Source organism: Telmatherina bonti, assembly GCF_933228915.1.
Source record: "Telmatherina bonti genome assembly, chromosome: 13".
Classification (NCBI taxonomy): domain Eukaryota; kingdom Metazoa; phylum Chordata; class Actinopteri; order Atheriniformes; family Telmatherinidae; genus Telmatherina; species Telmatherina bonti.
Genome location: NC_136611.1, coordinates 33,637,044 through 33,664,074, shown reverse-complemented (window position 1 = coordinate 33,664,074; position 27,031 = coordinate 33,637,044). Strand labels below are relative to the sequence as shown.

Genomic DNA, 27,031 nt, shown 5'->3' with positions numbered 1-27,031 from the left:
TTGGCCTTTCACATCAGGGGGTCCAATCCTTGTTTTCTTTTTTGACATTGTCCCTTTGTTCGCCGCTCTGTGTGCTACCTGTCAGCGCAGGGATGGAGGAGGATTAGAAAAGCTGAACATGGTTGCGTTTCATGTGCAGTGCCTGTTACTGCTGGGAAAACTCCAGACTGAAGCCAGAACGGTTCAGGATGAAAGAAGCAGAAGCATGGCTGTGATTAATCTCAACATGTACAGATCTTCAGTAGAATATTTATAAAGAAGGCCATTAAAAATCCTTTTCTTTTCTCTTTTCTTTGCTGGAATTGTATTGTCATCTTGGCATGTAAGATAAACTCACCACTGGTGATTTATAAACACTCCTCACATCATTTCATATATTAGTTTTCAAAGAAACTACTTGAGACTTTTCAAGAGTATTTTATTATTTCTGTTTGGTTTCTGTGGTCAAATGTAATGTTTATGTAACAGCCAATCAGTTCTTGAGGTATTAAGAGGATGTAGAATGTCACCTGGCAGGTGTTTACCAGAAAAAGGGGAAACCAGTTTTAGACCACAGTGTACCAGACTTTGCAGCCTTGTGTGATAAAATCTGTACTGGAGAACAGAGGTGTTGTTATGTCAAGAAGTAAATGGATAATAAAGTAGTTGTTTTTTTTTTGTTGCAATGAGCAGTGTTTGCAGGCTGTAAGTCACCAGCAGTAAGGTGGAGGCTGCATCATGCTTATCCATACTGGAGCAGAGCACTTCAGCGGCTTTAAGCCGAGGTTCTGTCACTGTGACCTGGAAGGCTCTTTAAATGTACAGTGTGTCGGGCTACGTTCACACAGCAGGTCTTGATGCACAATTCAGATTTTTTTTCTGAAATCTGATTTTTTTTTTGGAGGTGTTATTCACATTATTATTAAAAGCAACCACCATCAGAACCAGTATATGGCAGTGATACCCAGTCCAGGGTCCTTCAGGGTTTAGATGTTTCCCTGCTGCAACATACCTGATTAAAACATGGTTGCACATGAAGACATGACTCCACATGCGCCATGCTGTGTTTACGGATGTGAATATGGATGCTACACATGTCAGTATGCATGTATCAGTGTTAAAGTGACTGTGTGACCTGATCTTTGTCCATTGTTTACGTTTAATCCTGCTGTGCCGTCTTTTCCAGCGTGGGATTGCGAGTCGGTCTTGCTTTAGTGACGTAAAAGTGAGATGAAATGCGACTTGAACGGTCATACTTGCGGTGCTTTGAATAGATTGAACAGGAATCTGGTTCAATGGCACACATAACAGTGGTCGAGGTCAGATTCAAAATCTATTTATTCAGTCAGAAATGGGTCACATTTGGGAAGAAAGTCGGATTTGAGCCGCATTCGCCTGCAGTGTGTAAGCGCAGCTGTGACTGGATGGTGGCCGTCACTGACCAAAATTCTTCCAGCAAACATATTTTAGTTTCTGAGTGAATCCTGTGGCCTCGGGCGGTCACTTCGCTCCCTGATATAATCAATTAACTTTTTTTTTTTTTTAAAGTTTATGCATTCAAAATAAAATTCCTGGTTGAAAATAAGAAAACTGATTAATTCAGCTTCATTGTGACTTTTCCTCTTTATAGAGTTTATTTAAATCATACTGGTGCAGGATAATGTCAAATTCTATATTTACAGTGTTTGAGATTTGAAAACATTGTTGCATACATTTTGTACCCCCATAAAGTCAAATATTATCGCGAGATTAGTTACAGGTCATGTCGCTCAGCCCTACTTTTCCTTCTAAGTTCCTTTTAAGGTGTTGCTTATTACAATCAGTGCTCTAACACCTATAAAGAGATGCTGGTGTTCTATTGAAACATGTTACCTTGTTGATGCATCCTATCGACTGTATACCTGTCGATCTGCTAGTTTAAAGTATTGTGCGTTTAACAAATAGTTAAAGATAATAATCCACATACTGCTTCCTGTGGAATGTCATGCACAAATACGCCTTTATATTCAGTAAAACATGCTAACCTTAGTTCTCCTCATTATTTATATTAAAGGGCACCTGCATAATAACACTGCATTAACGAAGGCGTCGCCTGGGTTAACACCTCCCTACTGGTTTACATTCTTTGGCAGACCGGTGTGTTTTCATTTTTTTTTTTTTTTTTTTTTTTTTTTTCCTTGCAATATCTCTCTCAGCTGTCTGAAAGATGATAACATGGCTAGAAATTGACCGTGCTGAATGGTAAACTTGTGCGTGACGCCGCCTGTGTCTTCACGCAGCCGTGCCACGCCAGTTCACAGCCAGTCGGACAGATAAGAGAGGTGAACTCTGCCTCAGTTCCTCCCCACATTCTCGTCCCAGCTATAAACACAGTCCAGTCCAGTTTACATCAAACCTGTTGTGTGACTTTGCAGAAACAGGGCCATACATCACTCTGAGAGAAAGCTGAGTTTTAAGAATGAGCTGAATGCGATGCTTTCACAGGCGTGATCGGGGCCGACGGTTTGTCAGTAGACGCTGCTCTTGTAAAGAGCCTGACACTCAACTCCACAGGCTTGCATAACTACAAGCCTTAGTTACATAAAAGTCCAAGCAGCCGTAGTATCTGACTGGGAGGCTCTGAGCAGGAATATTGATATTCAGCTTAGTCTAGAATCTAGACTCCCATATGGGAAAAGCATGATTGTTTGCTTTCTTTGTCTGACTGCTGAGCACAGAATGAATGCAGAGAAGGGGAGCCCTCAGTTGCCACACCTAACTTAACATCAGATAAATAATGGATTGCCACTCTGTGACTGTAAAGCCATCATCCACGACTGGTTTGATCTAGTGTCCCAGTTTGAAGACTGCAATCCCAGCTCCTCTGTTTTGGTCTACATGATTTACAGCTTTTATTAAAAGCATCAACGCGTTGTTAAAACAAACAAAGAAGAACCTGGAACGCAGAAGCCGGCTCTGACATGAAATGGCCTCGTGTTTAAATTCCTTGTTTGGGGAGGGTTAATCTGGATGTGCAAAGTGAATTAGCAGCCCTCCCCTCTTCTTAAGCATGTCGCACCAGGCAGGCACCTCCCAGGAGTGGAAGAAAGCTCCCTGTGTTACTGTTCCATGCTTTGTCCACTGCTGTGTGACATTTCAGTAAATAACTGAAAAAATGCTTGTCCCGTTCCGCTTAAAGGAAAGTACAATGTTGAAAGGTCTGGAAAAAAACTGTTGGGAAACTGGTGGCTGTGTAATATTGGCCTGAACAGGTTTATGACGCATGTTAGATGAATTACTTCCTTATTTCTGGAACATGGTGCATCCGTGTTTCCATTGGCCTCACAAAGGAGATCAAACCGCGGGGGGGCAGGGTGCTTGTGTTGCTGCTACAAATCTTGGCTTGCAAGTTGAATTATTTATATACTTAACCCTTTTTTGTTATCTTTGGTCTGCCTGTTTGCTTCACAGTTCAGTCGGAACAATAGTTTGTAGAAATAACACACAGATCAGCAGTGACTCAGCTGCATATCATTCACTCCAGGCTTGGCTTTTAGGGGGAAAAATACTGGCACTGAATCAGACACAGCAGAAACTACTCACATATTTACACTTTTCCCTCCAGCTGTTTTTATTTATTTTATTTTTAACTTCTTGCTAATCCAGTTATTTATGCTACTATTTGCTCACCATTGTCACATAACAAACTCCATCTCAGCTGGTTTTTGGCACCACTGTGCATTAACAGCCTCTCTTGGGCTCCATTCCAGCCATATAGGATCATTATTGTTGTTCTTTACAGACGGAGATAGAACTTTTTGTAGAAAGTTTGACAGGAAGTGGCTTCATTGTAATCTCCAAGTGAAAATGGAGGTCTCAGCAACATAGCAGTCTGGAAATGTCTGTAAAGCAGCTAAAGGGTGAAGCTATCCATCACAATTTAGCCCACAGAGTTACACACTGCTGTTCTGGAGAAACTGTTGACACAGCGTTCGGGGACGCTGGAGAGCAAGTGGAGTTTTAATGGTTAATCTAAGGAAACTTCTCCTTTGGCCTTTTAAACAAATTTGTCAACCACTGCCTTGCGCGTACCCGTGTGTGTTAGACTTTTTAAAGGGGTTTCAGGAGAAGTCACAACAAACACAGATGTTTTAGGAACCAGCATTTAGAGAAGCAGTGCAAACTGCTACCAAATACAGCCGTGTGTGTCCGCATGGTGGGAGTTCGCATCCTCTACATGTTCATATCTCCAACAACAACTTGTGTTACAGGATCAGCTTCACTATGCTGGAGGCCAGATTATTTATTTTAGAATGATATTAATCTGAGACCACGAGTTAATCAATCATCTATAATGCTGTTGATAAATTTCCTGTTAATCTAAGTCAGAAATGAACAGTCTGTTATCTGATTCTCTGTTTGAATCCCTGTATTGATGCTGTTGAGTCCTGTTTGTTTTTATACTCTTGTTTCTGTTTAATTGCATTTTTAAAGCAGTTTCTTCCACTTTGCTTTAGATCGTAGTGTAACTGTTTTAAAAGCCAAACACAGCTAATGTAAAATGAAGTATTTCTAAGCTGCTGTTTTCTATGTCCTCCCTTTCTCCACGCGGCCATCCAGAGGGCTTGTGTAACTGCAGCAGTGGCAATGAGGGGATTTTGGAACCGGACGAGTGCAACCAAAGCACCGGTCAGTGTGTGTGTCTTACGGGCTACGTCGGCTTGCAGTGTGAAGACTGCGAGGAGGGTTACTTCACCAACGGCACCAGTGGCTGCTTGCCCTGCTCCTGCGACTCCTTCGGTGCTGTGAGCCATCTCTGTGAAAGGTCAGGATGCTTTCCTCCCTCTAACCAAGCAGGAGTGGGCTGTTTGTTGGGTCAACATGACCAGTATCTGTGCTGCATCTCACTAGCAGTCAAGCAGATGAATGACTGACAAGCTTTCAGGAACCAAATCTGGGTAAATCTCCTCTCAAGTGGAGGATGCCAAGCTCAGGCAAAAGGAACAGAAGTTGTGATCCAGCACTGTTTTCTTTACATTTTTGTTTTCCCAACAATCACGTTTTGTTCTAGTCACTTAAATTAGTATTTAGCAACAGTCTTCCAGCTTTCTGAACATCTCTCAAACCCTTTCTGTGATCATTTTCTGCTGTTTTCCTTTGTCAGTCCAGACTGTTCATCTCATCGTTGTAAAGGGGGAAAAGTATTCATTATCTTTGTTAGACCACTTGACAACAGTTATTGCTATAGTCATAATAACCTCATGATAATGATGATTATCACTATGTTTATTATATTTTATGGTATATATTTACTAAATATAAATCAAGTGCTGATGGATCTTTTGCAAGAGCGTCATCTATGAGTCATCCAGGCATATAAAAGGGGCCTAATTTTAGGGATGAACCAGTTTTGTGTCAACACATAACAGACAATTTAACAAAGACACATTTTTAAATATGCACTACATAATTTTCTGACTGTAAAACTGTTTGTGACTCATTATGATGACAGACTGACACTTATTATGTTCATTCCTGGAGCCGTCTTTGCCCAGCAGCATCCTGAGGCTGAGAAACTGCACTTCACAACTTTTTCTTCCCGGATGCTGCTTCACATTACAGCTGAGTTTCACTTTACACACCGCATCACATGACAGCTGGATAAACGTAGCTGCCGTTTTTAATGTGCACAATGGCTGAGCTGGCAAAAAAACCCCAAAAGGATCTGTGCATGAAAGGAGAAGAAAGAGAGAGAGCTAGAGACAAGAGTCAACATCAGACTGACTTTTACTGTCTGGAGAGATCTCAGAGAACAGGTAGGATGCAGAATGGATGCTGAATAAGTCGTCGTCAGGGAAGAGACTGACAGAAAATCTGCCAAAGTTCAGTTGTTCCTCTGTAAACATTTGCTTCTTTTTCTTTAGTTGTATGTAAAATAAAAGTAAAACATCACACAGTTTGACAGACAGAAAATTGTATTTTAATTTTGTTGAGAGAGTGAAGATAGAGAAAAAATAAGTCAAGATACATGAACATCTCAATTGAAGCTGGTTCCTACCATCGCCATCTTGGCAGCCTCACACGCGTCATCTCTCACGGAAAATATAAAAATGGGCAAAATCTAAGTCACTCTGTTAACCAGCTAAAAACCGCGGTTCTTCATTCCTCCTTCTTGAAGCGGGATATCTAGTACCTGTCAATCAAAAGGACACACCCCTAGACATGTCAAATTTTGAGATGAAATTACCTCTAAACAGAGGAGTTAGAAAAAAATTCACTCTCCTTACAGTTGTCATGAAGCCGACAAAACTAAACCTAAAATAGTTTTATACCAGGCTGTAAACATGTTTATTTCTGCTGTGAAGTTGGTCTTTTTAACATGGGAGTCTATGGGGATTCATTCTGCTTTGGAACCCCTAGTGGATGAAGGGAGAACTGCAATTTGTGGCACTTCTGCATTGGCTTCACTTTTAACTGTTGGAGGTTGCTGCTTGGCCTTACCGCATGAAAAACAAAGCTGACAGTCATTAGGAGTGCCTATAAAAAGAAAGACAAGCTGAACAAAATCACAACGACGACGACACAAGCATGAATCACAACAACAAAAACACCAAGAAAACATTGGAAAAACTAAATGCATAACTGCAGTTAATTGTGATTACAAATGGTTATTTTGGACTGATAAGTTGATTTTCAGAGCTTTTAGCTTAAAAATGGGCATATCTCAGAATATTGTGCAATGTTACCTTCAGGCGTTCAAGCAAAATGAACAAGTGAATAATAAAAGAAGTGTCAAACCTAAAAAAAAAAAAAAAAAAAAAAAAATCAGTCTATATGCAGGTGTCCTGGAAACAAATCCAGCAAAGTCTTGAAACAGGACCTAGAGATGCATCTGGACCTTCAGTTAATTCATTTACTGTTGTCCGAAACCTCATCAGAGATGGTTTGTGTGTGACTGCCAAGAAGCCGTTCTTAAGGAAGGAAAATGAGGAGAAATGACTAAACGACTGGACTGAAAATGAGAGTAAGCAGGTCTGATGGAGAGACCAGACCCTTAACGCTACCGAGGCATTCTGGGATCATGATGCCAAAGGACAAAACAATAGCTAGCCAAAATTAAAGAAGAGCTTTGAAAAGTCCTTCAAAAAGACTGGAGAAGTATGCAATATCTGCCTTATTTACTGTCTTTACTTTGTTTATGCATTTTTAATAAATCTCTCCACTTGTCTCTGGTATTCCCAGCCACATCTACTGTAAATATACTGTACTTGTTATGCTAGAGCTTGTAAAGTGTATCTAAAAGATGCAGATGTTTAGGTATCATAAGCTTGTTGGAATACCATGGTAAGCGTTGGCCAGGTCACTGGCTGGTCATTGCACAGAAAGCGAGCGATTGGGCTCATTAGCATCCAGAAACATGACCAAACCAACACCCAGCCAGTTTATGATACAATGTTTGGCTGTTAACCTGGTGTGTTTATCTAGTAACTGGTGAGTTTACCACACAGGGACTGTACTTTCTGACTGACAACTCAATGCATTCTGCTCTGTGCAAGGCTAATGCTAATGATGCTACCTATTTTCCATTTAAGTTTCTGTGAAGGAGTGCGTATTTGGTTTTCCTAACACATGCTATATGTAGCCAAGTTGAAATAATATGACAAAGTCACACATGACCTCTCGTAGGATTTGTGATGCAGTCTTTTACAGAACGACCGTCGTGGCCTGTCAAGTCCACTGTCTGCTGTGAATTATTGTTTGCCATCTCCATACTGAGTCAAGATGTTCACTATGTTCATCATGGCTCCACAAAGTCTTTATTCTGTGCAATGACGATAAAACTTCCTACTACTACTACTTACTCCACAAATTCAGAGCCAAAGTGCATAGCCGACCTTACATTGAGTGTCTCCAAACATCACAAGAACTGTGACCAGACGAAGAAGCTGTGTGTGTGGGTTGGGAACACGGTAAAAATAGTGGCTGTACTTTCTTCTGTTCCCATGAAAAGGAGTGCTGCTGCTATTCAGCAGCTTGAGTCAGTGTCTACGGTGCAGCGGAGGATTTGTGTTGTCATACTCTCAGACACACGTCACTGTATAGGCTTACATAAGCCACATAAATCCTGATACACGTAGTCTTTTCATGGAAACACAGGCCGTGTTTGTCATTTTTATGCAAAATGAAGCATTGTATGGATTTTGGCAAGATGCCGGATCAGTTAGAGGCAGGAGGGTTATTTCAGGGCTTTCACACAGAGGCTAAAGTCCTACTCTGAAGGTCTGAGCCGGGCCTCTGATAACTCTTCTAGCCAAGCTCCACGCAGGAGCTTATCATTGTAAGTTACACAGATTAGCCAGCTTTCCGACCCCCCAGCCTGCCTCTTTAGGTATCTTTTCCATTAAGTAATGAGCTATGATTGAAACGGGCTGCTCTTTAATTACGTTTGCTGCTTTAGAAATACCGCAATGACAGTAAGAATTAGATAAATTACAGCAAGTTAGTTCCTATGTTACAAATGTGGAGTGACAAACTGAGGAGACATCCATATCTGTAGACAGGCATCAGTATCTGTAGACAGACCTCAGGATCTGTAGACAGAGCCACATCAAAGTGTTCGTCCACTAGACAAGCTGATCATTCTGTTGTCTTTGATTTAACTTGATACTTATGCAATAAAACAACGTAAAATACAATATTCATGTATTTTTTTAAAAATATATTGGGCACTTTATTTCAGTCAGGCAGCAAGGTGGTGACAAATAGAACAGGCAAATTTAGACCATCTGCGTTGAAGTCATGCAACTCCAGCCCATGTGGCCCACGTGCAACCACTTGGGCGATGCAGGGCACCATCAAATGCATGCAGAATCTTACACCACAAGAAAACTGGGAAGCAGAGCCCAGAGAGACTGAAGCTGCAGGGGGTGCACATCAGAGGCTGAAGTGGATTTACATGTTGACCCTGCAAAGATGGTGGATTTCTGGTCCTAAAGAGAAATACCAGTGGTGACCCAAAGCCGGTACTTCCCCATCACTCACAGTGAAGCACAGCGGAGGTGGTATCTCGATTAGCGTGATGGATGTTCAGCAGTCAGAATAAAAGTGAAGAGAGACAAACCACAGAAGCCAAACTTGTGGTTAAAAGGTTTTGATGCAGACGTCAGTCCGTGTGTGAATCTGTGGTGTGACGTGATGCTGGGAACGCAGGCCTGGAGGACCTACATTGTACAAGTTATGCTTTTAGATCCAGGCAAAATAGAAAAAAACAGGATTTTTATTTTACTTCTTTAATAGCTATTCTTTGCACTTGTCTTAATACAGACTATTTTATGTATATAACATTTTTAACTCAACTTTAATATTTATTATGAATATAGCTTTTATTTTTATGGTTTTTATATACTTTCTAGCTAGCTGCTATAAGAGATGCTACCAAACTGAATTTTGTTATGACTGGAAAGCAGCTTCTTTAACTTTCTTCCTTCAGCGTAATAAAACCAAAATGCCGAGCGTCCAGTCCCAGAGTGGTGCCATAAATCTGTTCCATACATCCAACCATATTCCTTTTTATATCTTAATTGTTTGCTTCAACTAATTTTTCTCTTTTTACGTTTTCTATATGTCTATAGTGCTTTTTTTTTATTTATTATTTGCTCTTTACATTTACTTTCCTAAGTATTTCTTCTACTTCCTGTTTGTTTTAAATTCCTGAGCAGCAACATGTCCAGGCGGTACTCCGCCTCTGGGCCTTTTAGCAGCGGGGCTAGGCTCCAGCCTCCTGTGACCCTGCATTGAAATAAGCAGGTATTGATGATGGATTGATGGATTTAATTTCTTCCTATGCAAAGCCCTTTGGGTTGCACGTGAGTTTGGAGTGTGGTCATGCATCTGCTGTATGTGGAGGCTTTAAAACGGGGATCTACATAGTTTTCGGTTGCTTTATTAATCAGACACATAATCTGTGAAAACACTTGACGTCTACATTATAACGTGTTGCTGACCCTGTAAGTCGTTGCTGTTTAGGTTGTAGTTTCTTCGTTTTAGTAGTAGAGTGAAAACAATCGTTAAAATTGCTTAGTTGAGCTGCGAGCTGGTTTTTGCCTGGGCTTCTTTGTTCTTAGTTGTTTACAGGGAATCATCCTCTTTGTGATAAAATCAGATCTTATCTCTTTCTCCCAGCTTAACGTAAATTTCAGCTAATCTGCATTCAACCTATGCACTGTTAACCTTTTGGACAACTTAACTCAAAGCCATCTGCACTGAATGAACGGCACCAAATCTTTCAGTCTGAGGGGAGGATTGCGCAATCCTGCGTGCTACTGGTGAATGGTTTCCAGCTTGAAGGAACTGGAGCTCTTTTGTCTTGAGGAATGATCAAAAAGTCCCCACGTCTCCAGCAGAAGTGACAAACTTAACTGTTCAGGAGACAGTTTGGTCTCTTAAGACTTTTTCCACACGTGTTGTTTGGACTCGCTCTTCTCAGAGGAAGACTTTCAGGAAGATGCATGCTCAGAGCTGGAAATGTGAGGGAGGGGCGTGGCGAGGGCAGTTTGCAAGACGAGGCACATCATGCTAAAAGCATGCTGTCTTTACAACACTCTGAAAATAGCGGGTGTGGCTCCTTTGTGACGGTTGTGGTGGTGATATCATGATCACATGCATATCAGGACGTTTCAGAAACGGTGGAGGAGAAGCGACACGTTTTCACTTGTCTCAATCTGGCTTCATCTTGTAGACAAAGATTTCTTCACCCTGATTAAAATTTTAGTCTGAACTTGAACTGAAATGTTTACATGAGGGATTTTTGTTCTGATTGGCGATGAATCTGGTTAGAAGTGGTTAAATTTGCACGGGAAGAGGTTAAAAGTCCTGAAAAGAAACACATCTTTACTCTGACAGAAACAATTCACTGTGAGATCATAGATAAGCAGCTCGTATTACAGACGTTCTTTTAGCTCATCCCTTAAATGCTAAATGGAAGCAGGCAGCTAAACCATGTGAGAAACCGCGCATGAGTCTGACATGATAAATCTGTTTATTTCAGTCATATTGTGATATTTACACTGTTTACAGGTTTATGTTTCCTCCTCATCATGTCTCATGAAGAGTAGGCAGAAGTACAATCTTATATGTTCCTACTTCATTTTATTACACATCATAACAATTATGTAAAAACAAAACTCAAATCTTCTTATCATGAGAGATCTACACACTTTTCCCCTAAAAAACACAATAAGAAGCAAATACGCAACAACCTGGATTGGACTGCTGTTCTTCATGCTTATATTTATTTCATTCATTCATTTTCCGAACCGCTTATTCCAATTCAGGGTCGCGGGGAAGCTGGAGCCTATCCCAGCTGGGCGACAGGCAGGGTACACCCTGGACAGCTCGCCAGTCCATCGCAGGGCCACACAGAGAGACGAACAACCACTCACGCTCACGCTCACACTCACTCCTAGGGGCAATTTAGAGTGACCAATTAACCTAACATGCATGTCTTTGGAAGCCGGAGAACCCGGAGAGAACCCACGCATACACGGGGAGAACATGCAAACTCCAGACAGAAAGGCCACTGACCAAACCAGCCAAGGATCGAACCAGTGACCTTCTTGCTGTGAGGCCACAGTGCTAACCACTGCGCCACCGTGCAGCCCCTATATTTATTTCATGTTTGCATTTTTCTATTTTTCCAAATTGAGGATGTTTTTACTTTGTTTTTCCCCTCTTAAACTGGTCCACAATTTAACCTCTGATACTGAGACACCTCCTGTTTCATCTCCTGAGTGCTCATAGGACGACGTCACGTTCAGGCTTCTGCACCACAACACAAAATTCTGTTTAACTGGAGCCTGGTGAACACTTGCACTGCCGTTTGGTGGTGTCAGAGGAGCTGTTGTTGTCTATTTAAAATCATATTTGTATCTGAATAATATATAATAACAGTAAGATAACAATATGTGTTACTGTAAATCCTAAAATGTAATTTATTAGTTCCTCCTTACCCCAGATAACTAGAAGACATCTCTAAGTCAAACTGCAGCTCGGGTCTCAGGAGGCTACAGTTGCTTTAAATATTACATGAAAAGGGAAACAAATTTCATCAAGATAAGAAAATGGATCTAATGTGTCTGGTTCTTGGTCTGCTATGTAGATGTATACCTACTATGGAGGGTAAATATTCTGTATCTGCTAGAAAAAACATCTATTATTGTCGTGGATCTGGGATAAGAGCCCATTCAGTACAGGATGGTGCTAGGTTATACTGGGACTGGACCAACTGGAATATCTGACCAACATTGTGCTTAACTAGGCAGATGATTCCTGCAGGTCTATTAGGACTGTTTTGGACATAATTTCTCCCAAATATTATGGAAGCAGAAGCATAAACATGGACTCCAGGGACCTGCTATCACTTGTAAAATGGGTTATAATCTTTCCCTGCTTGTATTTCTGTTGGTCTGAGCTGGATTTTGATTTGTTCAATGTCTTGGGACGGAAGAATTTCTAATTAATCTGCTTGAGTCAGTGTTGGATTGTAGATGAGAGGCAGCTGCCGATTCATTGCTTTGTTGTTTCAGACATCAGTTTTATTCATTCATGATAAATGCAAACGGATTTGCACATCTAAACATAAAACATTGTTTTATTTAATGTACATGTTAAGATTTCTAGAACTAATGATAACCTGTGAGCACAAACTGGACTGTCTGAAAAATGCAAGCTTTTTCTCCTGATGGTTGGTCATAAAACTGATCAAACTTCCATACCACAGCGGGAATAGCATGGTTTAAAAAGAAATCCTACTCAGCTCCTGAGCGAGTCTGGCTCATTGAACATCTTATGTGGTGTGCACATTTAGACACCGGATTCCAGGACTTCATACCACCATTTCATTTGTGGTAGAAAGATGATGACTCGGTGGCTGATTTTGTCTGAAATGAATTCACAAACAAATTAAATAAAACATATCAAGTGATATATTTAAATATATATGAAGTCAATAAAGACAACCTACTTCATTCATGCATCCACATCGGGTAGGTTTGGTAATCAGGGAATCAAAATATAAACTCAACACAAATAAATATCAAACACCATAAAATATCAAGCAAAGGTAAATCAATGAAACAGTCCCTTGGTTAACTCACAGCCGTTCCTTTGTGGTTTTGGGTTTGGAGGGAAACGACTGGACTAATCTGAATGGTCGGGTTTTATAACTTCCTGGTGGATCCCTACTGGTTAACAGGTAATGGTGGGAGTGGTGACATCAGGTAAGGTGGTGGCAAAGAGCTTGTGATTTAACAAGGATATTACTCAAACTACGGTAGAGCAGGGGTTTGCCTTTACCAGAAGTATCCCCAGATGAAGTGCATGCCGATCCCCTCATGTCCCGGCAGCGTTTGGATGATGCGGGGTCGTGTGAGACTCATAGCTGCAGCTCCTGTGGACTGATTAGATACGCCTCATTGTGCTTTCCTTTCAGATCAGCTGGGTGATGCATCGCAGGAGAGAAAACCTGCAGAGAATAACAGGAGAGTTTTATTTATGTCTATTTAATCTGTAAAACCAACCAGTCAGACACGCAGCCTCTGAGTCGGTGTTGTCATGTGTTGGTGGATTTGCTTGGCCAGTTAGCCAAAAATAGATAACATGGCCTCACAAGAAGATATTTTCATCCTATGTACTCTACATCATTTAAGGCCTATTTGTGGCCACTTAAAACATCCGTTTAAAGGTCAGCATTCAACATTTCCTTTAATTGAATAACACTAATGAGAAGAAATGAAAACATCTTCCTGTCTTGGTTCAGTCGGATGGTACGTTACTGACTGAAATGTAAACAACCCACTCTGCTCTTAAACTGTATAGATCCCAGTGCGGGAACCAAATGGGGAAACACACATACACCAGTACAAACAAGAGCGGAGTTATTTTAAAGTCTTCAGGTTGTTGATTAACTCACTTTCCAGTTTCCTGACTAATAATAGCAGGGCCTATTACCTAGCCTTTTTTTTTTTTTATTTAGTTTTTTATTATTTTTATCATTATACAATTATTTTTATTTTTATTTTATTATTTTATTTTTTTATTTTTTCTATTTTTTTTTTTTAAATTTTTTTTATTTTCCTATTTTTTTTAATGTTATAACCTATTATTACCCATTACCTATTGTATGCATGGGTTCTCGGGTACTCCGGCTTCTTCCCACTGTCCAAACACATGCATGTTGGGTTAACTGGTTACTCTAAACTGGCCCTAGGAGTGAGAGTGATGGTTGTTTGTCTCTCTGTGTTGGTCCTGTGATGGACTGGTGACCTGTCCAGGGCGTACCCCACCTCCTGCAGGATGGACTCCAGCTTCCTGCGACCCTTAATCGGACTATTGGCTTCAGAAAATGACTGTCTGTCTGTCCTGCTTTCTGGCTCTTGCCTGGTCAACATTGTAAATAATAATTAGTTCTTAATGTTTTGCCTGGTAAAATAAAGGTTAAAACCATTATGTTCCCTGAAAAAAAAATGTCTTCATAAGATTTATAAATAACTGCATTTTGCTTTTCTTCACATGTTTCAGAATGTCCTAATCTGGGGGGGGGTTGGGTTTGTAGCTGGAAAATATGCTGAGACACAGCGATAGGCCGACAAAGCCCAGATATCAGCTGCACATGTGTCGTATGAATGGTAGCAAAAACAAGCTTTTAGAGGGAAGTTGAACCCAACACAGTTGGCCCAGTTGTTGTGTAAACTGGGTTGAAATTGGCTTCCTGATGTCAATAAAATACAAGCTGGTAATTAGGCCTGAATGATTTTTTTTTTTTTTTTTTTCAATCAAACTTTTTGAGAAATATTGTGATTTTATTTCTGATTTGATCTTTTAAATTCCAGCTTTTAATCAATCCTCATGCAGGTTTATATTTATCACATAAGCTGAGAGACACAAAGCTGAGAAATGAACTAACAGGGTGCAACTTGTGGATAAAACATGGACATTTTCTCTGCAATGTGCTTAAACTTTGTCTTTTCGTCTTTTTGCAGTAAAAATTAAACAGTCTGATGTTATTTATCTTATTTACTCTTTTCTCTCAACATGCTTTCTGTGTCGTGCACGGTGAAGCTTTATGTCCATACGGCGACGCAGCAGAAAAAGCTGAATCTAACGTCACTGTGACTCGTATTTAAGCAAAAGAAGCTTTATTCTTTGTAGGTGTCATTAAAGTCAACACGTTATAGACCTTTAAGCATTTTGAGCGACTTTACTCAGTAAAACTCTCTTTATTCGCTTCATCAGGACGTTTAAGAGGAAATTAGTCCATGATGAGGTTTAGAAGCGACGTTACAGCTGAGTGAAGGGGGTCACATGATGTTTAAAGGAAGGGAGTGGATTTCATCGCCTGTGGATGCTGCAGGTTTGAGACCTGGATGAGGCGACTTGTCACAGAAACAATCCCTCTCTTCAGAAGTTAGCTGATCACAACCTTTTAAATGTTACTGGTAGTTCATGCAAACTTCAGCAGTTGATGGTTGTTGTCACACAGATTTCATTTTTTATATTTTTATTTATTTTTTGTGGAATTTTTGATCACAACAGTGGGGGGGAAAAAAAAGTTTTTTTATGAGTAAAGCTGCAAAACTCTCTTCCTGGCCCTGTAAAATATGGTATAAAGGCCTATTAATGGTGTCGGTTTGGACATAAAAGATTCTTGCCGTATGCATTATTTATGTGTAACATGCATAGCTGAGAAGCCACCAGGTCACTGGCGCCTTTCAGAGTCGGGTCAGAGATCTATGCTGCGAGGAATGATGAGAAACGAGCCACCAAAGCCTCTGAATGGATCCCAAACCCAGACTAGTGAAACTCCTGCAGGCTTGTCGGTCTTAAAGCCTTGTGACATCTGTAATTGTATCCATACTCCATGTTCCTAACCACCATAATGAGATTTCCTCCTCTTTCGGGCTAATGTGGCATTTCTGTCTGCAGTGGGTCACAAGCTGTGAAATGGTTGCACGCAGGTAAGCTCGTGTCGATACTTGACAGAGGAGCGTGCGGTGTTACATCTGTCATAACAGCTGTATCGGTTGTGCTTTTGGATGAGCCGCTGCAGGCGCGGCCTGCCAGGCTTTTCATTTGACCGTGCTGTACGGGGGAACACCAGACTGGAATGAAATATTGATTGTTGCTGCAGATGTTTCCGACTCTGCTTCATGTCACGATTTGACAGCAGTCGTGTGACTTTTAGGGTTTTCCTCTGTGCAGCATTTAGCTGAATTTGTGTCTTTGCTTTATCAGGTGGAGCAGATTCCCAGTATTCTGCTGTTTTTAGGCCTCAGCAGGGGAATGCAGGTCTGCAGGGTTACAGCCGGACATCTGAGTCCTGACTGGTGCCCATGCTGTCAGAACAACACCGTAACCTCCCGTCTGTGATCTGAACAGGCCCACGTATGAAGCTGATGCTGGGCTTGGATAAAATATCTGATGCTGATTTAACAGCCGACCAAAAGCCTCTTCGTCAGCACCCCGTGTGCTTTCTTTTGTTTTTTTGTCTTGTCTTCAAACAGGAGTTTGTTCTCGGACATCAAAGAGCCGACGGGGAAGACTTTGAGCTCACCAAGCCTTATTATCTTTTACGTAACATATTTTTTTCCATCTGATATGTTTCTTCTGCTATGGCAACCTGACAGAAGCTCTGAGCTCATGACGGCACTGAGCTGTTATCTGAAACAACTCATCAATCAGTTAAACTAAAGCATTTGGTCGTTCTCCAAGCCCAGATGAACGTGTCCACCCTCGTTTTCAGGCTAAAAGTCCGAACGGTGGAGGTGGTATCTCAAGTTTTTCAGGATTTGGCTGAACATCCAACAAGCTAAACCAGCTTAGTGTAGCTTCTTGTGTTTTCCTCCCACCCATTCACCCCTGGGTGATTAAACCGGTGACCCCGACCATGATGCAGTGAGGATGTTTGCCTCTGTCTGCTGCCATTCGACACATGTAGCAGCCGCTGCACAGGCGCAGCAGCAGCAGCAGCAGAATGGGGTTAAGCTTCGTCGCCCCTGTAATACTGACCTACTTAACATGCAGATCTTGCGCAAAGCAGCTGGGAAAACACAGTTCTCTGAAATCATTCAAAACAATAACAAACCCCTCCTCCTGGCCAAGAGGCCACATATTATCAGCAGGATTACTGGGCCCTGAGGGAGACGCTTTTACAAGCCCACGAGCTTCATCTGCGTCCGCCTGGGAGTCCTCCAGGTCATCCTGGGGCTCATCCTTCTCCAGCAGCGGGGATGGCGCTTGTGATGTGGCGCCGCTCACACGGTGACACGAAGGCTCATTAAAACAGATGATTGATTGTGTTGCGTCGCCACATCTCAGTGTCGGACTGACTGTCAGCCAATCGGAGCAGACAGCAGAGTGCTGCATTAAAGAGCAGCTGCGGCATAATTTGATTTCAGTCATTGTCAGCATCGTTCAGCTGACTGACCTCGCTGGATGAGAGCAGTACTTGTTCTGTTACTGGAAAATCCCCGTTGTCTTTCATTCTGGTGGCTTCATGCCGTACACTTTCCTTCTTCTAGAGAGAAATGTGCCATAAGTTAAAGGCTTGACGTAATCCAGAGAGGAGAAAAATAAAATCCAGTAGATTATGAGTTTATTGTTATGGCGCATGTTGATTAGCAAGCAGGGCAGTGAAATGGAGGGTTTAACCCCTCACTGACCTTTGATCCGCTGATGATGGGCAGTGACAGGTGCAACTGGGCAATAACACATTAGGCCTAAGCGTGTGTACATGTGCTTATCATGACAGCCACGAATATCCTCCGTTTATTTGGAGCAGTAGTCGTGCACGTCCACAACAAGTGAACTGTGTGTGTGTGTGTGTGTGTGTGTGTGTGTGTGTGTGTGTGTGTGTGTGTGTGTGTGTGTGTGTGTGTGTGTGTGTGGTGCCATATGGAGGAGAGTGGTGGAGGTCGGGAAGGGCAAATGTCAGCACAGATCTAATTTCATTGATACAGAAGCCTCAAAGCATCAACAGTGATGCAGCTCTGGCATTTTCTGCAGTGATCTCAGCATAAATCAGGTGCTCATCTTCTTATTGTCCCTGTTTTCATCCTGAAGAAGCTCTGCCCAGTCTGACTTACTGGTGTACCCCCAGTATCGGTCTGGTAACAAACAGAGGAAAGGTTCCTGTGTTCATGAAGGGTGAAAAAATAAACACATTTCTGTCTGACTTTGTGAATAAAAGCTCCAGTTATTTTCTCACTATAACATAGACTTCTTTATTATTTTAAATTATGATAATGTTTATTATTTTATTTTTTAATCATCATTTAATTTATTTACTGACCAATATTTTACTTTTTTTTTAAAGTTGTTTTGTATTTATTGTATTTATTTGTTTGTATTTATTTGTTTTATTTTTCCATTTTAATGATAATTTGATTTGATTTTGAAAAAGTGATTTTTATTTTTACATTTAAAATTTTCACATTTCATAAAATTATTTATTCTTTAGATTAATTTTTCTGTTTTTTAATTTTATTGATATTTTAATTTTTTTATTATCTATTCTTTTTTTATACTGTTAATAATTTAATCATATTTTATCATATTAAAAAAAAGCCTACATTGAAATTGAACTTAATTTATTTTACTTTTTCTTTTTTTTTTAAACTTTAATAGAGATTATTTACTTTTTTTTTGGTTTTTTTTTTTAAATTTATGTTATATCATGCTCTCTTAAGTATAAGTCGGATAAGACATCAAGGTGTTTATTCTCAAACTACAAGGTATTAGTTTATTTTAGTTTATTAGTTACATTTTATTGGTTGATTTATCAGTTATCAACGTTTACATCAGAATTACCGTCATCATCAATTTAAACTTGACTATTCTGAATAGATAAAATACTGTAAATTTGATCACAGTGGGATATAAAATATGTATGACAGGTTGCGTTGGGAAATATCCAACCAGAATGTGCCTTTAAAGGTGTAATGATTGAAAATGTCAAACCTGCAGTGAGCGAGCCGCCTGCCAGTTTGCAGCGTGACCTGCACCAGTGCAACCAGTCACGTGCTTCCGTGTGTCTCCTGCTTGCTGCGCGCCGTTCCCGTCCCACCGGCCTCGATGCAGGTTCCTACAGGCAGCATGTTCTGTTCATGTGATAAATATGAACGACTTTCACAACCAAAACAAAGAAAGTGAATCATTGCAGCAATCAGAAAAGCCAGTAATCTTGCACTATTCAGATGTTATCCTTTTTGCATCTCCAGGGACTATTTCTTTCTCGTGTAGCAGAACACGTCTGTGGTGCTTGAACAAAGTCATGTCACATCTGGGTGACAAGTGAAACAAATAGTTGCGTTATTTATCAGAGATTAAGTAAAAATTTTCCCACATGTTGTCAGTAGTTTCCATCTGGAGCAGCTTTATAAAATCACGATTTTTATTGCTTGATATTTATTATTTAGCTTTGATAAAAAGCACTGATATGTGTGGGTTGGGTTTTTTTTTTCCCTCTCTTCAGACATTGTATCTCTGACTTCCCAGTCTTATGTTATGAAGCAGATAACATGCGTGCTGAGAGGCTGTTGATCTTCCTCAGTGGCACCCACGCTTCACTAAGCATCGCCATGGGCCTCTTCATTTGCATTAAGTGCAGTTGTTTTAACAAAGCCCTGTTTTGTGTCAGGACCCACGCACACGCTCATGAAAAGTCCTCCCAGTCACTCTTGATTTACTTCAATTGTTCTGAAGTCATTGTTCCCAGATTACATTTTGGAGGACGTTGTCTAGGTTTTTAGGACCTTACAGTTGAAGAGTTGCTGGGAAATTAACTTGAGAGTTGCTGAGACTGATTTATAGCTTAAAAAACTGCTTGTTCTTTTTTTCATGAAATAACAAGCATTAAAATTTCATCAGTCGCAGACACAAACTCCCAGTCTTCTTTCAGTCCTTTAAAACAAACTAAAGAGGTCAGAATCAGATCTACTTTATGGATTCAAGACCTGATAAATGCAGGGTTGCAGCAGCATCATAGAGTAGGACAGAATAAGACTAAAATGAATTAAAATTAAATAAAATAATTTACATGATGAAAAATACACCAATATGCAGATAAAAAATGAAAAAAAAAAACAACAATTTACAAGTAAATATTCAGGTAGGAAGAAAAGAAATGTTGTAGGTTTGATTGTTGGAGATTATCTCAGAAATTTAAATTTATATTCATTTAGTTGTTGACGGACTTTTTTACTTTTGAGATATATCTTTTCGTTTTAAATTAAACAATAATTTCATTCACTAACTTTGGCTCTCATTTATATTTAACCTGATAGTTTTTGGTGCTTCTGACACTTGATAGCTGAGTCCTCCACAGGGGGAGCATGAATCTAAGATTGGCCTGTTTGTGTATATGTGTGTGTATGTGTGTGTTTACATGTGTTTATATTGGTGAATGCGTATGGGTGTATATGCGGATGTTTTTTCTTTCTTTCTCTCTCTTTTCCTCTCTCTCTCTATGAGGTGTTTTCTTTCTCTTCCCTTCGTCTCTCTGTCTCTCTTCTATCTTCTCCGGTCTGTTCCAAGAGTAGAAACTCTGTATTACAATTATACAAAATAAATAAAGATATAAAATAAGAATCTAGAAAATCAAGGGGCTTATCATACCAGTAATGCTCCCCTTGGCAAAGTAAATTTGCTGAGCAGAAAACCGCATCCAGACCATCATTCTGCTGCTTAAATGCTGGACAAGACGTGAAAAAACCCCAAAAAAACCCCAATTATTTCATTGATTATATTTTTATAGAATCAATTTTAAGGGTAGTTTTAAATATAAATTAATAATAATGGCTAAAAAAGTGCAGCCATGCTAGCTATTTATATATGTATTTATTTATTTATTCTATGTAAGTCAGATGTGTAATAAAATGTGTTATTTAAATAAAATATTCTTTTTTAATGTCAGCCACAGAAATTCTTTCTTTTTTTTAGAAAGCTAAACAGATCATCTTCATCACTTTAAGCTAAAACGAGGTGAACTTGTTCTAAGACGAAGGACAAGCGGCTTCCGGTCCGTCATGCTCTGGACGGCGTGTTGGACATGGAGACGCGATCAGTCTGGTTGTCTCTGAACTGTGAGCTTTCTTTCCTCGACCCTGCAGCAGACTTCTGGAAGTAGATGGGTTGATGGAGGAACCTGCAGGACTGATGGCTGCTATCCAACAAACATAAACCCTCCATGGCATGCAGAGCTCCACTGGCATTCCCAGTTTGTCTTCCTGTCCACTCAAACTCTTTTCTACACTCTTCTGCTATATTTGATCCTTTTTGTCTTGTGTTCTGTCTTCCAGCTCAGGGATCTGTGAGTGCAAGACGGGGGTGTACGGGCCCAAATGTGACGAGTGCCATCCAGGCTTCTTCCACTTCAGCAGTACGGGCTGTCGGCCCTGCCAGTGCAACAACCACACCAGCTACTGCCACCCACAGTCTGGTGAGTTGTCAGGAGCATCTAGGTAAAACAAACTGGCTGACCTCTCCCAGGCAGCTCAGCTCAGAAACTTTCTAGATCTCCGTTTTTACTCTCATCGCTTCAGTCTTCCACTGTGTGGCGGCTGCTCTGACTGGATCGTTTAGTTGCTGTGATGAATCTTAATAAACCCAGTAAACAACAACTCATTTCATTTCAACATGGTGTCTGATTAAGTCGCGGATGCTTCTAGCTAGATTTATACCTGCTCTAACCAGAGCTGTTCAGGCCGTATTACATCAGTCATTCATGACACAAACCACTAAATGCGTAAGATTTACAGCTGATGTCAGTCAGGCTACAATCCCAGGAGGAAAATAGAAATGAATCAATGAATAAATTGACTTATAATACAATAAAATATATAAATAAATCAATGGGAAGATGGCTTAATAGAAAAATACAAAATAAATGTAGAAATAATAATAAAAAAAACTAAATACAAATAGATCCAAACAACCAATGATTGATTTAAGCCTTTTATTAATTTGTTTCTGTTTGTATTTATTCATGTCTATTTTGGGGCGTCTGTCTTGACAGGAGTTAAAACTGTAAGAAAAGAGGCAGCTGCTTTCAGCGCTTCGTTCCTGAGACAATGAGACATTAGAAAGCAAAGCTGAAGCCTAACAGTTTAAAATAAGAGAGAAGAGTTCCCTGTAAATGCAACTGGCTGGTTTAGTTTTCGTTAACACCTGCCTGCTGTGTACAGAGAGGGGCTACACAAACCCTCCAGCTTCTCTGGAGTAAATATTTAGTGGGACGACAGCAGGAGGCGGTCAGCTGGGGGGACGGATGAGGGACGATGCAGCAGAAGAAGAGAAATCCGATTTCTGCCGAGCGATATCAGGTGGTCTGAACCTCCTCTGTGTCCTCCATCACCTTCACGAAGGAGCTTTGCTGCTTAACTTCCAGAAAGGAAGGAACGCAGCTGCTGGTGGGAGGCTTGCAGAGAGGCGAAGGTAGAGGGGGCCAGTGTGTGGTGTGGGGGAAGCCATATGTCTTTCCATTTTAATGCAGGGGCAGATGGAGCGTGGAAGCCTTCGCCGGGGCTCAGTGGTCACAGCGCTGTGGATTAACATAGCTCAGGTTCGACAGCTCCCTTTAAGGACGGACCCAGGCCTCTTGGCGGGGGCTTCTTACACCTCGACACAGAATCATGTAGTTTCCCCAGAACTGTTCCCCTCAAAGAAAACAGATGGGTTACTTCCAGTAACACCAAGAAAGATGGGTTTATTTACTGGTTTGAAACAAAATGACACAATGTTTTAGTTGGCTACTGCTGATACTTAGCACCTAAAACTGCTTGTGGTGTGATGTCTGATCTGACCTACAGGAGTGTGTCTGAACTGTGAGGGAAACACCCACGGCTCCAAATGTGAGGAGTGTAAGCCTGGTTTCTACCGCAGCCCAGGAGCCGCCCTGGCCAGTGCCTGCGCCCCGTGTCCCTGCTCCAACTCCACCTCCTCTGGCACCTGTCGCACCGGTGAGTCGCTGCTCACCTTCTCGCCCACTCACCTGTTTGTCAGGATATTGAAAAGGTTCTGGACAAGACGCAGCTATTTTCATCTTGATGTATTCTGTTTTTAAACAGCATGACGTAATGCCTTCAGGCTTTTTTAAAAGGCAAATAGGATGAAAGGAAAAGAAGCTGACTCATCAGGCTTGGTGTGTGTGTGTGTGTGTGTGTGTGTGTGTGTGTGTGTGTGTGTGTGTGTGTGTGTGTGTGTGTGTGTGTGTGTGTGTGTGTGTGTGTCTGACAACGCAGGTCTCCCTTTCGTAACATGTGGGTGAGGCTGTGTGGAGTGTTTATGAAACATGTGACTGCTTTGCGTCACCGGTTTCCTGGAACGACTGCAAGTCATCAGAAGTTGGCTTTGGGAAGGTTCCATGTTGGTGTGACCATCAGAAATCATGACATTACAGCATAACGTTAAATGAAAATGTGTAAATAAAAACACAAACCCGCTTGTGGTCTGGTCTGGTGGCTTATTTCAGCAGGCATGTAACCCCGTTTACTTTTAGTTTGAGGAAGTTTATCGTTTAAAAACGTCCCCAGATATCCTGAAACGCAAAACTGAAAGTAGGACAAAGATAAGGTGCTGAAAAAAAAAAAAGCTGTGGCTGTTCTGAAGTCCTAAACCTGTTGATCACGAGGTTCGTTTATTCTGCCTGCTGCTTAACCTGACTCGCTCCGACTTCTGTACGATCTGGGTCTGAACAGAAAGACGCGCTTCCGCCAAAAGTGTCAGAATCAAGATCAAGGGCAGAGCCTCTGCTGTTACACTGCTAATAACACAAAGCGCCAACACATTTTTAGTCATTTAAAGCAGGGGTGTTAAACTCAAATTCACAGAGGGCCAGAATTAAGAAGAGGAACAAAGTAGAGGGCCAGACTTTATTCAGAAAGTGTCGGTTATTATTTATGTTTTTATTATCTTTGAGATACAGTACTGTATTAAACATTTTCATATATTAAATAATTGTTAGGCCTGTTTTTGCTTCAACACTGAACCCAGAACAGGTTGGTTTTTTTTTAAAAAAAAAACCCAAAAGAAAACAACTGAATTAAACATCAGGCCTCTATATCTGGAACTTTATATTCTTTTTAACTGTAACCTAAGTCTTTTCTTCACGGCCCATTTAAGGCCAACACCTAAAAAAAAAACAACTAAAAAAACAATTATCCCATTCAACCTTTAGTCAATAAAATCATATTTATCCAGTTTAGTAGGGCGTTTTCCGGTCCGGAGTCTAGCGCAAAGACAGCGTTGTGGGATTTGTAGTATTAGTGGTACGTGCGCTGTATAATGGATCAGCAGGCCAGACGTAATACATATTTGAAATCATCTCGCGGGCCAAATATAATTGTAGTGCGGACCAAAATTGGCCTGAGTTTGACATGTATGATTTAAAGCCACAGGAACATCACCTGCTGGCTTTTAGTAGAGTAAGAGAAGTAAATATAAACAATTTCCATCCATCCGTTTTAGTAGCCGCTTGGTCCATTAAAGGGTCAGGGCGAGGCTGGAGCCTATCCCAGCTGTCATCAGGCGAGATGCAGGTGCACTCTGGTAAGTTGTTTTCTGGCGAGTGTCTGAGCCTTATTGTGAAAACTGGCGCGGGTACCTCTGCATGTTATATGGCTTCATTCACTGAGCCGATGCTGAAATGGCTCTCAGTATTTGTGACGTGTCCTCAGTGAAGGCATCACTACATCTTCCATTTTGGCTGTCCCTCTTTGAACGTGACGTTTTCAGAAGAAGCCGGTGTCTCCGGCCTCCTGTCAAGTGTAAACAGAACTGCTACCCAGTGTCCCAAATTGTCGAAAACTGGTGCTCGTAGTTAAGTTGCGGCCGTTAAATAATTTTTTTTTTTGTTTTTTTGTTGCGAAAACGGGGGTGTGTGCCGGTCAATATCCAGTAATGGGTTGGTTCTGACCCGTAGGCCACCAGTTGAATGGCCCTACATCAGTGCTGCCATGATCATAATGCTGCATTTATACAACATCATCAAATTCAAGCAGAGCCACATTAAAGCTGCAGAAACACAGAAAAAGTGTGTGATTTAGTTGTGCAGCAGTGGTTACAGCAGTACAATGCAGGGTCATCACTAGGGCTGTGACGATATGCTTTCGTCCCGATTTGATTGCAATTTTTTTAGGGGCCGCTTCAATTTAAATTGCAACTCTCATGAATCTTCGATATTGTTGAATTTTGTACACCAAAAATTTAAAAAATGTACAAAACTTATTGTGCGCGTCATGTTTCTGAATTTCATTTAGGAAAAAACAACATAGTAGCCAGACCATCATTCTGCTGCTGTAATGCCCAAGAAGACAAGTAAAAAGACCAATAGAAACAAAAAAGATTACAAAAAAATTATATTGGTATTTATTTGGAAAAAAAAATAATTTTTTGTTTTTAAAAAAAAAAAAAATCGATTTTTAAATTATGAAGCAAAAAATTCCGACATTCAATTTTTTTTTCTATTCGATTTCCGACCCCTAGGCATCACCAGTGCTAGCTCTTTGTTTTTCCACTTCTCTGCTCTACATGTTGTACCTTTTTCTCCATCTGCGCCCCAGCCTGCCCCCTCAAATAAAACATTTTCTACACTCCCTTGATTAAGATAAGAACGATATGAGTAAATTCAGAGTTAGGAAATTTAATTGTAACTCTAAAAGAAAAATGTTTTTTGATGTGGAGACCACATCTGAATCCCAGACACTCAGTTCATTACGGGATTAGTAAAGTCATATCTGATGAGTTTCTATTAAAAATAATGAATCTGCACAGTTTTCCAGATGTTTTAACACATGTATGTTCAGTGGAATTTATTGCATTGTAACATGTCATATCGCATCGAGTCAAGTTGCAGCGAGTCATTTCACATCGCATGGAGTCATGTCGCATGGAGTCGTATCGTATCTAGTCATGTTGCATGGAGTCATTTCACATCGCATGGAGTCATGTCGCATGGAGTCGTATCGTATCTAGTCATGTTGCATGGAGTCATTTCACATCACATGGAGTCATGTCGCATGGAGTCGTATCGTATCTAGTCATGTTGCATGGAGTCATTTCACATCGCATGGAGTCATGTCGCATGGAGTCGTATCGTATCTAGTCATGTTGCATGGAGTCATTTCACATCGCATGGAGTCATGTCGCATGGAGTCGTATCGTATCTAGTCATGTTGCATGGAGTCATTTCACATCGCATGGAGTCATGTCGCATTGAATTGTGTCGCATTGCATGGAGTCATGTCGCATCCTATGAAGTCATGTTGCATAGTCATGTCGTATCATATCCAGTCATGTCACATCGCATAGAGTCATGTCGTATCGAGTCATGTTGCATCACATAGTCATGTCGTATGAAGTCATGTGGTATCGTATCTAGTCATGTCGCATGGAGTCATGTCGGATCGCATGGAGTCATGTCGCATGAAGTCATGTTGTATCGTATCTAGTCATGTTGCATGGAGTCATGTCGGATCGCATGGAGTCATGTCGCATGAAGTCATGTTGTATCGTATCTAGTCATGTCACATCGCATAGAGTCATGTCGTATCGAGTCATGTTGCATCACATAGTCATGTCGTATGAAGTCATGTGGTATCGTATCTAGTCATGTCGCATGGAGTCATGTCGGATCGCATGGAGTCATGTCGCATGAAGTCATGTTGTATCGTATCTAGTCATGTTGCATGGAGTCATTTCACATCACATGGAGTCATGTCGCATGAAGTCATGTTGTATCGTATCTAGTCATGTCACATCGCATAGAGTCATGTCGTATCGAGTCATGTTGCATCACATAGTCATGTCGTATGAAGTCATGTGGTATCGTATCTATCAAGTCATGACTCCATGTCATGCGACACATGACTCCATCTATCAAGACATGACTCCATGCGACATGGAGTCATGTCGGATCGCATGGAGTCATGTCGCATGAAGTCATGTTGTATCGTATCTAGTCATGTCACATGGAGTCATGTCGGATCGCATGGAGTCATGTCGCATGAAGTCATGTTGTATC

General features: G+C 40.9%; 1 protein-coding gene across 1 annotated transcript in view; it reads left to right on the top strand.

The window, feature by feature from the left end:
- Positions 1-27,031, top strand: part of LOC306763746 (multiple epidermal growth factor-like domains protein 9) — a 41,946-nt gene that overhangs the window by 1,585 nt on the left and 13,330 nt on the right. Inside the window, exons 2-4 of the mRNA XM_079250641.1 lie at positions 4,579-4,783; positions 21,312-21,451; positions 22,821-22,970. Of these exons, the coding sequence (XP_079106767.1) occupies positions 4,579-4,783; positions 21,312-21,451; positions 22,821-22,970 (495 nt within the window). The remainder of the gene's footprint in view (positions 1-4,578; positions 4,784-21,311; positions 21,452-22,820; positions 22,971-27,031) is intronic.